This window comes from Phyllopteryx taeniolatus, chromosome 4 (genome assembly GCF_024500385.1).
Source record: "Phyllopteryx taeniolatus isolate TA_2022b chromosome 4, UOR_Ptae_1.2, whole genome shotgun sequence".
Lineage (NCBI taxonomy): Eukaryota > Metazoa > Chordata > Actinopteri > Syngnathiformes > Syngnathidae > Phyllopteryx > Phyllopteryx taeniolatus.
In genome coordinates, this window is record NC_084505.1 from 3,257,925 (window position 1) to 3,274,416 (window position 16,492).

The 16,492-nt window shown below is 42.1% G+C and overlaps 1 protein-coding gene across 6 annotated transcripts in view; it reads left to right on the forward strand.

The window, feature by feature from the left end:
* The window catches only part of tenm3 (teneurin transmembrane protein 3), a 398,597-nt gene that overhangs the window by 308,552 nt on the left and 73,553 nt on the right, over nucleotides 1-16,492 (forward strand). For all 6 annotated transcript variants that reach the window (XM_061772049.1, XM_061772050.1, XM_061772051.1 and 3 more), the window contains 2 exons: nucleotides 10,573-10,644; nucleotides 14,466-14,643. In XM_061772049.1, the coding sequence (XP_061628033.1) occupies nucleotides 10,573-10,644; nucleotides 14,466-14,643 (250 nt within the window). The remainder of the gene's footprint in view (nucleotides 1-10,572; nucleotides 10,645-14,465; nucleotides 14,644-16,492) is intronic.

Sequence of the window (16,492 nt, forward strand, 5' to 3'; positions counted from 1 at the left end):
CTACCATGCATGTTTTTGGGATCTGGGAGGTAACCGGAGTACCCTGAGAAAACCCACACAGGCACGGGGAGAATATACAAACACCACACAGGTGAGGCCGGATTTGAACCCGGGTCCTCAGAACTGTGAGGCAGATGTGCTAACCAGTCGTCCACTGTCGTCTTCAAACATATTTAATGTATTTAGAAACATCTGCTTAGAGCCTCTTTAATGTTTTGATTTCTTAAAACAAGAATGAGAGCGTAGCGACAGTACTAGTTTAACTAAATTTCACAGTACCAACACTATTTCAACTTCAAATAGCTTTATAGTGGTTAAGCTACTTTCATGGTCACAGCGATAGCAAAGTAGTGTAGTGTTCACAGATGCTACAGTTCCCTCGGCAGTGGTAAACATTAAATGCAATGTCACGTTACGTACCTTTTCTCAAGCCCGCCGTCAACACTGGGGTCCTCACAGTCCACTAACTGTATACGTTCCAGTGTTGGTACTATGTGACCCCAAAAAGAAACTCCTGTGAACAACCAAGGCATCCATTGACAGGACACACAGCCCGGTACTGTATGTCTCAAAGCTAACACAACAATTGCCACTTTAGCTAAGCTAGTCACGACTTAGTTCTTAAAAGTCAGTCAGCACTCAGCAAGCAGTGTGATTATTTAAAAAATAAAATAAATAAAATATAAAAAGAGCACCTGGGTTCAAATCTGGCCTCCCTTGTGTGGAGTTTGCATGGTCTCCCCGTGACTGCGGGGTTTTATTCGTGTACTCCGGTTTCCTCCCACATCCCAAAAGCATGCATGGTAGGTTGATTAAAGACTCAAATGGTTATTTGTTTCTATGTGCCCTGTGATTGGCTGGCGACGAGTTCAGGGTGTACCCCGCCTTTCGCCCAGTCTGCTGAGATAGGCTCCAGCATGCCCGCAACCCATCCATCCGTCCATCCATTTTCTAACGCTTATCCGGGTCGGGTCACGGGGGCAGTAGCTTTAGGAGGGACGCCCAGACTTCCCTCTCCCCAGCCACTTCTTCCAGCTCTTCCCAGGCCAGCCGAAGGACGTAGTCTCTCCAGCGTGTCCTGGGTCATCCCCGGGGTCTCCTCCCGGTGGGACATGCCCAGAACACCTCACCAGGGAGGCGCAACCCTAGTGAGGAAAAGTGGTATGGAAAATGGATGGATAGTTTGTATTTCAGTGGCAACAAGTTGCCGTGAAAATCATTTAAATTACTTACCAGTAAAAAAAAAAATAAAAAAACAATAAAATAAATAAAAAACTCAATATCATTAACTGCTTAATCGAGCATGCACGAATAAGAGGATGAATTGAATTGCAGTTTAAAATAATTTGATTCCTACCAGTTGTCAAACTGATTGTTTTCGCACAGGCTTTAATCAACAGAGCGTAGGAAAGGTATTATAAAGAGTGCGTAGTGTGTGTGTGTGTGTGTCTGTGTGTGTATGTGTGTGTGCGTGCATCTGCGTGCATGAGTGTGTGTGCACGGTGTGCACGCATGCGAGAAAGAGAGAGAGACAGAGAGAGAGTGCGAGAGAGAGAGTCCTTTGTTCCATCTTGGATTAGTTCCCTCTGTGATGTGGTATTTCGCATATGTTTCAGACCTTTATCTGCCCTTCTTTCTTGTTTCCTCTAGTCTTCTTCCTTTGCTTGCTTGTTTTTATTCTTATTATTTTTCTAACATCGGTCATCTTAATTTCTTAGACTTTTCTTACATACCGTATACTGTTTATACCTTTACGCTGCTTTCACACAGCCTGCAAACCATGTGAACATGTGGGAATACACTATGCTTGTCACATTGTGCAGTGTACATTAATTATTTTTATTTGTGTCAAATAATAGGCGGGATATAATTTGTTGCCCATCTGAATACCCATCTGTCAATTTTTTTTGCCCATCTGAATACCCATCTGTCAATTTTCTATACCGCTTACTACATACTAATTAGGGTGAGCTTGACTGCATCTGACTTTTGGACTAAAGGCAAAGTACCCTGGACTAGTCACTAGCTAATCGCAAACAGATATAGACCCCCTAACCCAGTGCTTCCATTCCAGTTTTTTTGTCTCCTCCATAATAGGGGTAGCAGCTCCACTTGCTCCCGGTCAAACTAAGAATCAATTTCAAACCCCTCCTGTATACCTTCAAGGCCATCCACAACCTCACATCTCCATATCTCTCTTAACTCCTGCACATTGCCACTCCAGCCTGCACCCTAAGATCCTCCTCCTCCACCCACCTTACAGTACCCTATGTCTGCCTCATCATCATTGAAAGCAGAGCTTTCAGTCACTCTGTTCCCCAGTTCTATACCTCTCTGTCACCTGACCTCCGCAATTCAGACTCACCATTTTCCAAATCCAAACTTAAAACACACCTGTTCAAGATCGCCTACTCACTTTAATTGCAGTGCCATGTATTTTGTGTATTTCTTTTACTTCATTGTAAAATTCTGTTTTATTGCTTATTCATCTAGTGCGCTTGAGAGCCTTCAAAGGCGAATTCAAATAAAAACACATGCGTATTACTTATTTTTAATGAGGCTTTTCCACCAACACCAAGCATGCCCTCAGATTCTGTGGATGACCAGGTGGACAGTTTCAGTTGAAAAGTTTTGACTCATTGATTCCATCACTCCAGTTTAGACCAAAGTATTATCAGGAAGGAGAAGGAAGAAGTCACCCTAGAGAACTACTGTACTAAAGGTTAAAGCTGAAAAGAGATTGTGCAGACAGGCTGAATGCAGGTGGTGAACTATCCTCCAGATTTACCAAGGCATCTTTCTACAAACAGCCTCCACATTTACAAACGAGAACTGACAATTGCTCGACAATGCTATTTTTCAGAGCGCAACAGTAGAAATAGTAAAAACGCTTGCACGTTTTTAAAACTGGGCAACAGACTAATAAACTGTAGCATCGATTCCACCTTAACTGCTGTCTAAAAAAGTATGCAATGACTTTAAATAAATTTTCACAGAGAAAATGCTAATAAGACAAACTGTATGCAAGTTAAACTGAAAAATACTTAAACAAAAGTTCACGACTAAAATCCTACATTTTGTCTGGATAATTTTCCCACAAACTTCTTTAACTGCATTTGTCCTGATGTTTAGGGGATAGTAGACAATTCTCTTCAGTCTGGGGATTTTCCACAGACTCAAAAAAACGGTAGTAATTAAACCTGTTCTTAAAAAGTCTAATCTGCATCCTTTAGCATTAATTACATACAGGCTTATATCTAACCTTCCATTTCTGGGAAAGACCATTGAGACATAGTGCATACTATCTGCTGGAGAATGATCTTCATAATGAATATCATCATGGATTTTGACCACAGCACTAACACTGCACTCCAGAACCAGTGTGTTGGTTCTACTGGATCTTAGTGCTACATTTAACCGCAGTTGATCACAACATTATGAATGACAGACTGGAGAATTGGGTGGGACTCACAAGCACTGGGGAACACTCATTAAAATATTATTTACAAGACTAGGAGTTATTTATTGCAGTTGGTGTTAATCACTCTGTGAGCTACACAGATTCGATTCTTGGGATGCTTCTATTCAACATCAACATGCTCCCTCTAGCTCAGATTATAGAACATCTGACCACGTCTTATAACACTTTTCCAGACATCATGAAAAGCTACCGGTACGTTACAGACTGGTTAGCACATCTGTCTCACGGTTCTGAGGACCCAGGTTCAAATCCGGCATCCCCTGTGTGGAGTTTGCATTTTCTCCCCGTCCCTGCGTGTGTTTTCTCCGGGTACTCCGGTTTGCTCCCACATCCCAAAAACATGCATGCTAGGTTAATTGAAGACTATAAATTGCCCGTAAGTGTGAATGTGATTGTGAATGGTTGTTTATATGAGCCCTGCGATTGGCTGGCGATGAGTTCAGGGTGTACCCCGCCTCTCGCCCAGAGTCAGCTGGGATAGGCTCCAGCATGCCCACGACCCTTGTGAGGATAAGCGGTATGGACAATGGATGGATGGAAGAAGAGCTACTGTATATCTCAGTGTAACTCTGTCCTTTACTCTCTCTGACTGAGTGTATCCATCACTTCAGTGAGTAGATGAGACAAAACTTCGTCCAGCTCATTGTTTTTGAAAAAACTGAAAGGTCAAAGATCAGTGCTCAACTAGACTCCATTTCACTGACAGCCACAAATCAAGTGAGAATTAAGTGAGTTTTTATTGACTGGACATGGATTTTGAAAGCCACCTAAAAGCTCTTACTGACTCAGCCCATTACCCAGAACATGTTAACAAATCAAAGAGATTCAGTCCGAACAAGATATAGCACAGGTGGTTCATACATTTGTTTTCAGTAGACTATCTAAGATAGTTTTTTGCAGGACTTAATAAATAAAACAAACACACAAACAAATCAGATACCTGCAACTGACCAGGATTCTGCTGCTTGAATTCTTACTGGTACCAGAAACTGTATCGCACTGGTCCTAAAATCTCCACTCTGGCTTCGTCTGAGTCAAAAATTCAATTTTCAAATCTTATGTTGGTCTATAAAGGTCTGAATGGTCTTGGACCTATATATAATCAAGACCTTTGAGTTGCCTATGAGACTTGCAGATCCCTCTGGGCGTCGGGTGCAGGCTTATTGAATGTTTCCAGAACCAGAACTAAACAAAGTGACGCACCGTGGCGTTACAATGCTCCTTTGAGTTTCTCCTTGTTTCTTGATCATTGTGAATTGTGGACCCGTTAACCCCTTTGAGACTATTTTGTGATTAAAGGCTATACAGTGAAAACTTGATAAAACAGATCCCAATATAACGGATATTAGATAAAACGGACTGTCGGGACTGAACAATGTGTCCAAAAATAGTTTCCATTTGTCATTTAAAAGTCTGTTAGTTCCAGAATTGGCCACTGTTGATTACTGGCGCTGTGGCGCAATGCAGGCACAGAATAGGATTGACATATTTCAGGGTCATAGATATACAATAATACTAGATTCTCCTGTGCCTACGTGGCGGTCGTGTTGAATGTGGGGCATTGACGTGGCAGCCATGTGTGGATGGTTATATCTATTGTCTATTATACATAGAGCAGAGAGACAGAGCGGCATGGCTGCGACGTTAACTCTGAGGAGTACAAAACAAAAGTCTTTGGAGTCTGGAACATGCTATTTTTGGTACAGTGGGTTTTTTTTGCAAAGGCATCCACCTTTGGCAACAGATTTGGAACTAGGAAGCACACTAATTCCTCGTGGGTCATGAAAGCGACTCTCCTAAATCTAACACACCATCGTGCCATCAACACGACTCCATTTGTGCTGCACTTGCAGACAAACTCACAAACCGCCACGAAGCATGTTTGAAACGAAAGTGCCACTTGCAGCTCATGCATAAAAATTAATTAATTCATATGAGATAATATCTCAATTTCTCTCTTAGAAACACACACACATGTACACACTGTTAACCCCCATTATTCTTTCTTCTGGTTCTTTGTGTTTATATTTACAAACAAGAACAATGTTCTTAACCCCCTCCTGCTGTATGTTTCAGATTTGTGATGGGATCATGGTTTGTTTTATTCAACTCATTACTTACATTCATATATTAATACAAATGACATTTTATTTCAGTTTGTATTTTTGTTGTTTTGAATTCGAATACTTTAGTGTTATCGTGTGTAATCTCACCAACCTTGATAAATGTAGCCCCTATCTCACTGGCCTGGAGAGTAGTTGGCGACCCGATGATGACTTGAGTCTTAGCTGGTTGTGGAGACATCACCGTGACTCCTGGAGTCCCCTTGAGACTACCTGGTTGGCCAGGAAGAAACTACCTGGTTCTCCAGACTTCAATTTCATTGGACAACTTTTGGAGACTCCTCTATACGCACATGATAGAGAAAAAGCTTAACGTACAGTAGCTTAATGCCACAAAACTGCAATAAATCGTCATGTGGCAGATTCATGTGGCTATCTCTACTCATGCCCACTTCAACCTCTGAAAATATCAGCACTATTGCCCCAATATTTTGGATTTCATGAATGTTTTCCTCTCCATATAGACGCTCACTATACAAAAAAATCTTAACGTTGCTTAATGTTAGCAAACTGCGCCCAATTATCACCAGAATGTATGTGGAGATGTCTACTTATGCCCACTATAGCCTCATAAAAATTTAAAAATGATCGGCCTAATATTTTGGATTTTATGGACCATAAAGACCGTCTCGGCTGAGTGCGGAGGGCTGCTGACAAAACTTTGAGACATGTCGCCCATTTGAGAGTTTGATGACAAAATAAAAGAATACTTAGGTCACTGAGTGACCTTCTACATAAGTCACTATTAGCGACCTAAGTGTCCATTTATTTTGCCATCAAACTCTCAAATGGGCACGGGCAGCAGCTGCACCTGTACGCAACAAGCACTGCGACTGCTATACATTACTTGTTTTTCTACCATTATATTTTTATAATTGTGAGAAGCCAATCACAATTAAAATTTTATTAATTTCCCAGCCCTTACGTTAAAATTGTAAATGATTTTGTCTGAAATGCGAGCTGTTCTTAAGCCTATACGTCTGCATTAATAAATTACACATGGAAATGTCTCGCAATCAATCAATATTAACTTTTCTTCTCCGTATTTTAAAACACACGAACACATTTACACACATACACATTATATACCTTATCTATTTAGTTAAAGAATGTATACTGTCGACTGTCCATATGCCTATATCAGTGACTTCCGGGTGTATTGGTTTTTACCTTGTCTGGAGACTTCCTGGTGAGAGCGCAAGCAATATTTCGTGTCTCGGGTCCAGCAGTCGGAGATGTGCATTTGCTTGACTTCGGTGCAGGCCAACCTCGGTTCAGTTCGGTGACGGTGTGAATTTGAGCGCGAGTGGTTTCCATGTCTATATGGGCCCTGGCGACTGACTGGCGACCAGTTCAGGGTGTAGTCCGCCTTTCGCCCAAAGTCAACTGGGATAGGCTCCAGCACCCAGTGACCCTGAACAGGATAAGCACTCTCTAGAATGGATGCTTGGATGGGTCCAGGTGTCGCCACGACTTATGAACTTCTGCAATCTCAGCGACATCTCGGCCAGTGAGATAGGCCCTTTAGGATTCTTATTTCAGTACCCCTGATCTATGCCCTATCTTTTTGTCACTTCATCCATCATGTTACTATTCATCCCTCTCTCACCACTTGTGCTCAGGGACTTTCAACACCCTGTCACCCAGTTCCCTGGGTGAGTGTATCTGAATTCAGGGTTTTAGATATTTATCATTTATAAACACATTTACTCAGAGTGCAGTAAAAAACTGTACTGCCCTCTCTTAACACAGCTGGAGAGTTCTTCTCTTTGACCACTGCGGTACTTCTTCATCTGTTTATCTCACCCACATAAACACATGCTTGTGCGTGCGCAAACACATTTACACACACACACACGCACACACGGTAGTAAGTCAAGTAGTTGATGTCATTGTGGACCACACCACAGCATGGTTCCAACCTTGTCAGCTGTGATCAATCAACACTTACTAATGGAAGGAGAGATGAAAGCAGAGGAGAGGAGAGTGAAGTATACAGAGGTAGCCCCATGGGTTTAGGGCTAATGTTAGATGCTCAAGAACATAACACAAAGTCACTCAATAAAAAAGTTAAGCAGACAGGAAAGAAAGTTATAAGATAAAGATAGGGGAGTAGATTAGAGAGCAAGAGAGAGAGCAAATAAATAAAGGATGCAATGGAAACCAGAAGGAAGCAGGGGGAAAAAACTAAGCGTTGAGGAAGAAAGGGAAATGGGGAGCAGGGGTAAAAAATAGCAAATGAAAGAAGAATAAATTCAGATAAAAAACAAATAAAGGAACAAGCAGAATGAGGAAGGAAAGACGGAAATCAGAAATATAATTTGGGCTACTTGCCAAGCAGGGGCATGCAGAGAGTTTTGGAGGGGCTCAAAGTAAAAAGGGGGGCCCATGGAACATATTTTTGTTGTTGTATAATGTGTGTACTAATTTGTGGCCGCGCAATACAAATTTGTAGCACTGGACAGTCGGAAACGGTAGGCCTGAGGTAAACGTAGAAGCCAGGCTGAAGGGACACAGTCATAAGATTGAAATTTCTTTTAGGCTGGGAATAAACTACAATGACATTCTGAAAACCCTTGCATTGCAAGCTATTGACAAAATCAGACAAAATGACACTTGCCTTTTAAGTTGAGGTTTCCAGTAAAGGTACACATCATTTGCTTATCCCGACGTCAAAGTTGTTCATGAAAATTTAACCCAAAAATTAGTATTTTGTGCACACATTATATCTATTTTGGCTGTAAAAAAAAAGTCTGGATGTTAGTGGATCTATTCTCTGGAGCTTTTTTTCCTTTTCTTTCCAAAAAAACACATAGTCCTGACGTGAGGAGGTAGTCCACCTCACTTTTTACATCCACACATTGATTCTCTGCCCTTAATTACTTGATCTTTTTTTTTTTTTTTGCAGAGTAAAGTGAGACACCTAACATTTAAGTAGTTAAGTAAATACTTTCTTATTTACTTTATCCTCCGTAAAAGCAAACAATTTATCTTTGTGTTTTTAAGCAAAACAAGACATTCATGGAGAGCTTACAGAAAAATGATCAACATTTTTGTCTAGTCTGACATGTTTCAGATCAAACACTAAGCATGCAGTAATTCCCAAATTTGAGAGATCTAGGGCCCAATTTGAAATACTCTAAGGCCAACCAAAACCTTAAATCACAACACTGATCAGCACATGAGACCAGGATCAGTAATTCCCAAATACTGTACAGTTTTCATAACCATTTTCCAGAAATACAGTCATGAAAGAAAATATGTGACCACCGTTGTTTCCTCAATTTCTTGTCCATTTTTAATGTCTGGTACCATTTTAGCGATATTACATGAAGAATACAATGAACATGACAAAATATAGGTGATTCCACAATACATGCATGACATGCTGAAGCTTATTGGTATTCCATACTTATTATCAAGAAACCAAGGAACAAGGCCAGCTGTAAGCTCTTAAATTAAACTCTTATGAGCTACTTTTGTTGCCATCATATTATTTGTCCAAATAATTGTACCTTGAGTTGTACCAGATATTTAAAATGAACAAGATGCATAAGAAACAACTGTTTTCTATGTTTTTTCCATTATTGTGCAAACCAGTAAGCACAAATTAAGGAACATTTTTTTAATTTTTTCCCGTCTTAATTAAAAAAACTATATCAAGTCGGGTTTGTAGGCTAGGTAAAGATTTCAGCATCAGCTTAGGGCTTTTTTGTCTTTATGACACATGACGTATCAAATGCTGTAAACCTTTGGTCTGAAAGGGCTGGACCACGGACGCCTCCCCAGTTGGACTATTTACCCAAATGATCGACTCACTCCACAATCCACATGAGCCCTTAATGTTTAGGTTACCAATTAATTTGTCATAAATTGTCTATGGCGGCATGGTTAGAGCGTCTGCCTCACAGTTCTGAGGACCAGGATTCAATCCCCGGCCCCTCCTGTGTGGAGTTTGCATGTTCTCCCCGTGCCTGCGTGGGTTTTCTCCGGGCACTCTGGTTTCTTCCCACATCCCAAAAACATGCATGTTAGGTTAATTGAAGAATCTAAATTGCCCGTGGGTGTGAATGTGAGTGCGAATGGTTTTTTGTTTATATGTGCCCTGCGATTGGCTGGCAACCAGTTCAAGGTGTACCCCGCCTCCTGCCCGATGATAGCTGGGATAGGCTCCAGCACTCCTGCGACCCTAGTGAGGATAAGCGGCTCAGAAAATGGATGGATACATTTTCTACCTTATCAACATGTAACAGTTCGGCTCAATTTACACGACTTGTTGATTAGATCAGCTCTGCGGTTCAGCCACCACGACCAGCGTCATTGTGTACAGTACATCGAAGCACCTGCTTGTGTGTGTGCGTGTGCGCTATTGGTGATGCGTTCAAGAGCAGCTCAGAAATGCGTTAACGACATGTTAAATAAGGTTAACCAATTTTTTGGGCAGCGCAAAATAACATTTTAGTGTTGAAAGGACACAAAGAGACTTTCACACAAAACCACATGCAAAAACCAAAAAATTTACAAAAGGGGACTTTGGACATCAGGGGTGAAGGGACAGGTCCCAGAGCCAATTTGCTTGCTTGCTTTGATTTCGTTTTAATCAAACTGTATTTCCACATATATGCAATCTTTTTAAACTTAAATACAGACATTACATGTGCAGTGTGCTTTTTTGTGGAACACACGACTAAATTAAATTTAAATATTGAAATATGAATTCATGTTTCATTTATTTAATTTTACTTTCCCAAACTTTGGCAACACATTTTTCACTCACATTTTTCTACCTTTTGCTTAACTGTTGCTTTTTTCTTATTCGATTACAGTCCTTAGCAGTCACCTCACATTTTGAAAATTGTTGATTTAGATTGTACAGATCACATCTTAATCCTGGCACTGTCAAACTGTATTCAGTATGTTTAACTCCTCTCATGCCCTGTGTATTTTTTAATATCTTGTCAACTGTAGGTATCCTCTACAAAGGCAACGGTGAAAACATATTTGTTTCCCAGCAACCTCCTGTCATCAGCAGCATTATGGGTAAGAAAGTGCTTGTGAGTTTACTTGTACTACGATGACAAACTCTGGAGTCTCTTGTTTTAAAAAAAAAAAAAAAAAAAAAGTTCCAATTGCTTTTTACCAAAATTTGGCAATATATAGTGGGCGGATGGATGAAATACAATCAATTTGATCAAATTGTGATTGTTTGTGTGTGTGTGCATGTTCATGTGTGTGCAGGCCTCTCATTAACTTTTGCACTGGTCGCACCAGCACATGATTTTGGTGCACCCTTTTTTGGAGGAACAGCATGATCATGCATGCATGTATTTAAATATGATATATTATATTATATAAAAGCCGGCACGGTGAACGACTGGTTAGCACATCTGCCTCACAGTTCTGAGGACCGGGGTTCAAATCCCGGCCCCGCCTGTGTGGAGTTTGCATGTTCTCCCCATGCCTGCGTGGATTTTCTCCGGGTCCTCCGGTTTCCTCCAACATCCCCAAAACATGCATCCTAGGATAATTGAAGACTCTAAATTGCCCGTAGGTGTTAATGTGAGTGTGAATGGTTTGTTTGTTTCTATGTACCCTGCAATTGGCTGACGACCAGTTCAGGGTGTACCCTGCCTCTCGCTAGCTGGGATAGGCTCCAGCATGCCTGCGACCTTAGTGAGGATAAGCGGTACAGAAAATGGATGGATGGATATTATATAAATCCCAACACCCGTGGCCGTTCATTATAACGAGACAGCGGTCTATCTTCAGAAAGGAGAGTGTGCACTTGGCTAAAGCAGTGAAAAAGATGGCGACTTTCTTATGTAGTAAGACTGTGTTCAGGGAGCATTAAAACATATACTCGCGAAAGTGCGACCACATGAAATATTAACTCGAGCGCACACCATTTTGGTCACAGTCTCGAGCCCTGTGTGTGCCTTTGAAGTTTTGCACCTTCCAGTTTACCATGAGCCTGAAGGTAAAAGAAAAAATAACAAGACTTCCTTTTCTTGGCAGAATTGAATAGACTATTAACTATTTCAATCGAATTCAGGTAAGATAATCTGAAGACAGAAGATTGATCAGTGAAAATGCAGTTTCCCCCTCTTACTCTGATTTATTTATTCTAAATATTTTAGTACAGATCAGCTTATGAATGTTCTTTACCAAACCCTCTTATTTAGGTTTCTGAACTCACTTTTGAGTCCTTCCTTGGCACTTACAAAACTTCTTATTTACACATCTTGTCAGTTTGCAGTTGATGATATCGAGCCAATAGTTACAGTGGTTACGGAAAGTTTTCAGACCCCCTTAAATTTTTCACCCTTTGTTATATTGCAGCCATTTGTTAAAATCATTTAAGTTCATTTTTTCCTCATTAATGTACACACAGCACCCCATATTGAGAGAGAAAAAAATAATTGTTGAAATTTCTGCTCATTTATTAAAAAAGAAATACTGAACTATCACACAGCCATAAGTATTCAGACCCTTCGCTGTGACACTCATATATTTAACTCGGGTGCTGTCCATTTCTTCTGATCGTCCTTAAAATGGTTCTATACCTTCATTGGAGTTCAGCTGTGTTTGATTATACTGATTCAACTTGATTGGGAAAGCCACAGACCTGTCTATATAAGACTTTACAAGTTCACAGTGCATGTCAGAGCAAATGAGAATCATGAGGTCACGATCAGAACCCTCCCTAGAGCTGGCCGTCCGGCCAAACTGAGGACTTGGGGGAGAAGAGCCTTGGTGAGAGAGGTAAAGAAGAACCCAAAGACCTCTAGAGATGCAGTTGGGAGATGGGAGAAAGTTCTAGAAAGTCAACCATCACTGCAGCCCTCCACCAGTCGGGGCTTTATGGCAGAGTGGCCCGACGGAAGCCTATCCTCAGTGCAAGACACATGAAAGCCCGCATTGGAGTTTGCTAAAAAACACCTGAAGGACTCCAAGATGGTGGGAAATAAGATTATTTGGTCAGATGAGACCAAGATAGAACTTTTTGGCCTTAATTCTAAGCAGCATGTGTGGAGAAAACCAGTAACTGCTCATCACCTGTCCAATACAGTCCCAACAGTGAAGCATGGTGGTGGCAGCATCATGCTGTGGGGGTGTTTTTCAGCTGCAGTGACAGGGAGACTGGTTGCAATCGAAGAAAAGATGAATGCGGCCAAGTATAGGGATATCCTGGACGAAAACCTTCTCCAGAGGGCTCAGAAACTCAGATTTGGCCGAAGGTTCACCTTAAAAAAAGACAATGACTCTAAGCGCACAGCTAAAATACTAAAGGAGTGGCTTCAGAACAACTCCGTGACTGTTTTTGAATGGCCCAGCCAGAGCTTGGACTTTAACCCAATTGAGCATCTCTGAAAAGACCTGAAAATGGCTGTCCACCAATGTTCGCCATCCAACTTGACAGAACTGGAGAGGATCTGCAAGGAGGAATGGCAGTGGATCCCCAAATCCAGGTGTGAAAAACTTGTTGCATCATTCCCAAAAAGACTCATGGCTGTATTAGCTCAAATGGGTGCTTCTACTAAATACTGAGCAAAGGGTATGAATACCTATGGCTGTGTGATAGTTCAGTATTTCTTTTTTTAATAAATCTGCAAAAATTTCAACACTTAAATTTTTTCTGTCAATACGGGATGCTGTGTGTACATTAATGAGGAAAAAATGAACTTAAATGATTTTAGCAAATGGCTGCAATATAAAAAAAAAGAGTGAAACATTTAAGGGGTCTGAATATTTTCCACGGGCTGTTCGGTCCCTGTCCGACCAGAGTCAGAGTTTGGTCCGCATATCCGGCAGTAAGTCGGACTCGTTCCCAGTGAGGGTTGGACTCCGCCAAGGCTGCCCTTTGTCACCGATTCTGTTCATAACTTTTATGGACAGAATTTCAATGCACAGCCGAGACGTAGAGGGGGTCTGGTTTGGTGGCCTCAGTATTGCATCTCTGCGTTTTGCAGATGATGTGGTTCTGTTGGCTTTATCAAGCCGTGATCTGAAACACTCACTGGAGCAGTTCGCAGCCGAGTGTGAAGAGGCTGGGATGAGAATCAGCACCTCCAAATCTGAGACCATGGTCCTCAGTCGGAAAAGGGTGGCGTGCCCTCTCTAGGTCGGAGATGTGATCCTGCCCCAAGTGGATGAGTTCAAGTATCTTGGGGTCTTGTTCACGAGTGAGGGAAGAATGGAACGAGAGATCGACAGGCGGATCGGTGCAGCGTCTGCAGTGATGCAGACTTTGTATCGGTCCGTTGTGGTAAAGATGGAGCTAAGACAAAAGGCGAAGTTCTCGATTTACCGGTCGATCTACGTTCCTACCCTCACCTATGGTCACGAGCTGTAGGGGGAGAAGCTCGTTCATCCGGGAGGATCTCAGAGTAGAGCCGCTGCTCCTCCACATCGAGAGAAGCCAGATGAGGTGGCTGGGGCATATGATTTGGATGCCTCCCGGACGCCTCCCTGGTGAGGTGTTCTGGGCACGTCCCACCAGGAGGAGACCCCGGGGACGACCCAGGACACGCTGGAGAGACTACGTCTTTCGGCTGGACTGGGAACGCCTCGGGATCCCCCCGGAAGAACTGGTTGAAGTGGCTGGGGAGAGGGAAGTCTAGGCGTCCTTGCTAAAGCTGCTGCACCCACGACCCGACCTCGGATAAGCGGTAGAAAATGGATGGATGGATGGATGGATGGATGGATGGATGGATGGATGAATGTACTGTACATTACTGGATTCTAGATATTGGTCATTTGTTGACCGTGCAGTTGCCCGTGTTGCTGTTCTTGTAACATTCATTCCTCTTTGACATTTCATTTAGCAATCTGTAAAAATAGATTCCAACATCTTCTTGCAGGAAATGGACGTCGTCGTAGCATCTCTTGCCCCAGCTGCAATGGGCAAGCTGAGGGTAATAAGCTGTTGGCACCTCTTGCCCTGGCATGTGGAGCCGATGGCAGTGTGTATGTTGGAGACTTCAACTACATCAGAAGGATCTTCCCCTCTTGGAATGTTACCAGTGTGATGGAGTTGGGGTAAAAAAAAAAAAAAAAAACTGTCAATCAAACCATTTCCATGTCAGTGCTCACAAGTCACAGCTGAGATGATTTTACCTAAGATTAGAGATCAAATCTGTATATGTTATCTTTAGTTGCAAGAATATTAGGTACAAAGGATATCTGATCCAAGGGTAACTACTTACAACGGATATAAAAAGTCTACACACCCTTGTTCAAATGTCAATGGGGACATTTGCGGACAAAGTCCTCCCAAATGAGTTTCTGTGCTCCTAATCCTTGCAGTCTAACTTTCCATCCCAAGCTTTGTATTTTTAAGTCACTAACAGTACAATAAACATAAAAAAGAATAAGAATAAAAAAATTCAGTTTTGCTTATTTGCATTTGGTCACATCGCATCTTGTCAAAGTAGCACAGGGACAAGCAACCGATGGCGATGCCAAGTAAGGTGACTGCTTTCATTCTTGACCTAGAATTTGGTGCTTCCACGGCAATGTGAGAGAATTTATTGTCCACTCTAAAAAACACGTTTTAAGACAACAGGCACATAATGATCCATAAAACAAAAGGCCCACTTGGTTCAGCTGGCGTTTCAGAGACCCGGAAATGCACAACCGTGTGAAGAGGCACCATTACATATAGAAAAGTGCCAACACTCAACATTAAAAACTCCTCTAAAGCTAAGTGATGGGTTTAAATTACTTTAAAATGTCTGTTGTGGAAAACCTGTTTTAATGTGTAATTTTGAACGTGTGTATGTGTGAGAGAGAGTGAGCCAGCACTGTCATTTTCTGGCAATGAGATCGCATGTTTTGGTATAAGAAATTGATTAGTTATAAACTAATATAATCAAACACTTGTGGAGCAGCAGAATGTGCTCTGACTAACCCCGAATCAACTTCAAATCAAAAGCCCCCTTGAAGAAGGCTTTTCCTGAGATGTTTTTAGTCACATAGTACAGCACAATTTATCGTCCGCAGATACTGAATACAGTATGTCTGGGCTATGGGGCAGGAGGCAAGATGTAAGCCTCATCCCGCAAAGAAAAATATAAACACCTGAAACCTCCCAAACGCAATTGTGAAATTATGACTGGTTTGCACTTCTGCCTCACAGTTCTGAGGACCGGGGTAGAAATCCCGGCCCCGCCTGTGTGCCGTTTGCATGTCCTCCCCGTGCCTGCGTGGGTTTTCTCTCGTTACTCCAGTTTCCTCCCACATTCCAAAAACATGCGTGGCAGACATTGAAGACTCTAAATTGCCCATAGGTGTGAATATGAATGGTTGTTTGTTTATATGTGCCTTGTGATTGGCTGGCGACCAGTTCAAATGGTAAATGGTAAATGGACTGCACTTAAATAGCACTTTATCTACACCATCACAGTGCCCAAAGCGATTTACAAAGCCTCATATTCACCCACTCACACACACATTCATACATCAATGGGTGACTTCTGCCATGCAAGGCACTGCCAGGGCCACTGGGAGCAAATTAGGGTGCAGTGTCTTGCCCAAGGACACTTCGATATGCAGACAGTCGTAGCCGGGATTCGAACCAGTTACCCTTTGGTCACTGGACGACCTGCTCTACCTACTGAGCCACAGCCACCCCAGTTCAGAATGTATCCCGCCTCTCGCCCGAAGATAGCTGGGATAGGCTCCAGCACGCCCGCAACCTTAGTGAGGATAAGCGGTACACAAAATGGATGGATGGATGAAAGGATGTTATGGTCCGGCGAAACCAAGATTGAACATCTGACAATAATTTCAAAAAATATGTTTTTAACAAACACGATGCTCTTTATCACCAAAGAACACCAGTGAGGCATGGTTGTGGCAGCATCATACTGCATGCAGCTGTTTTTCG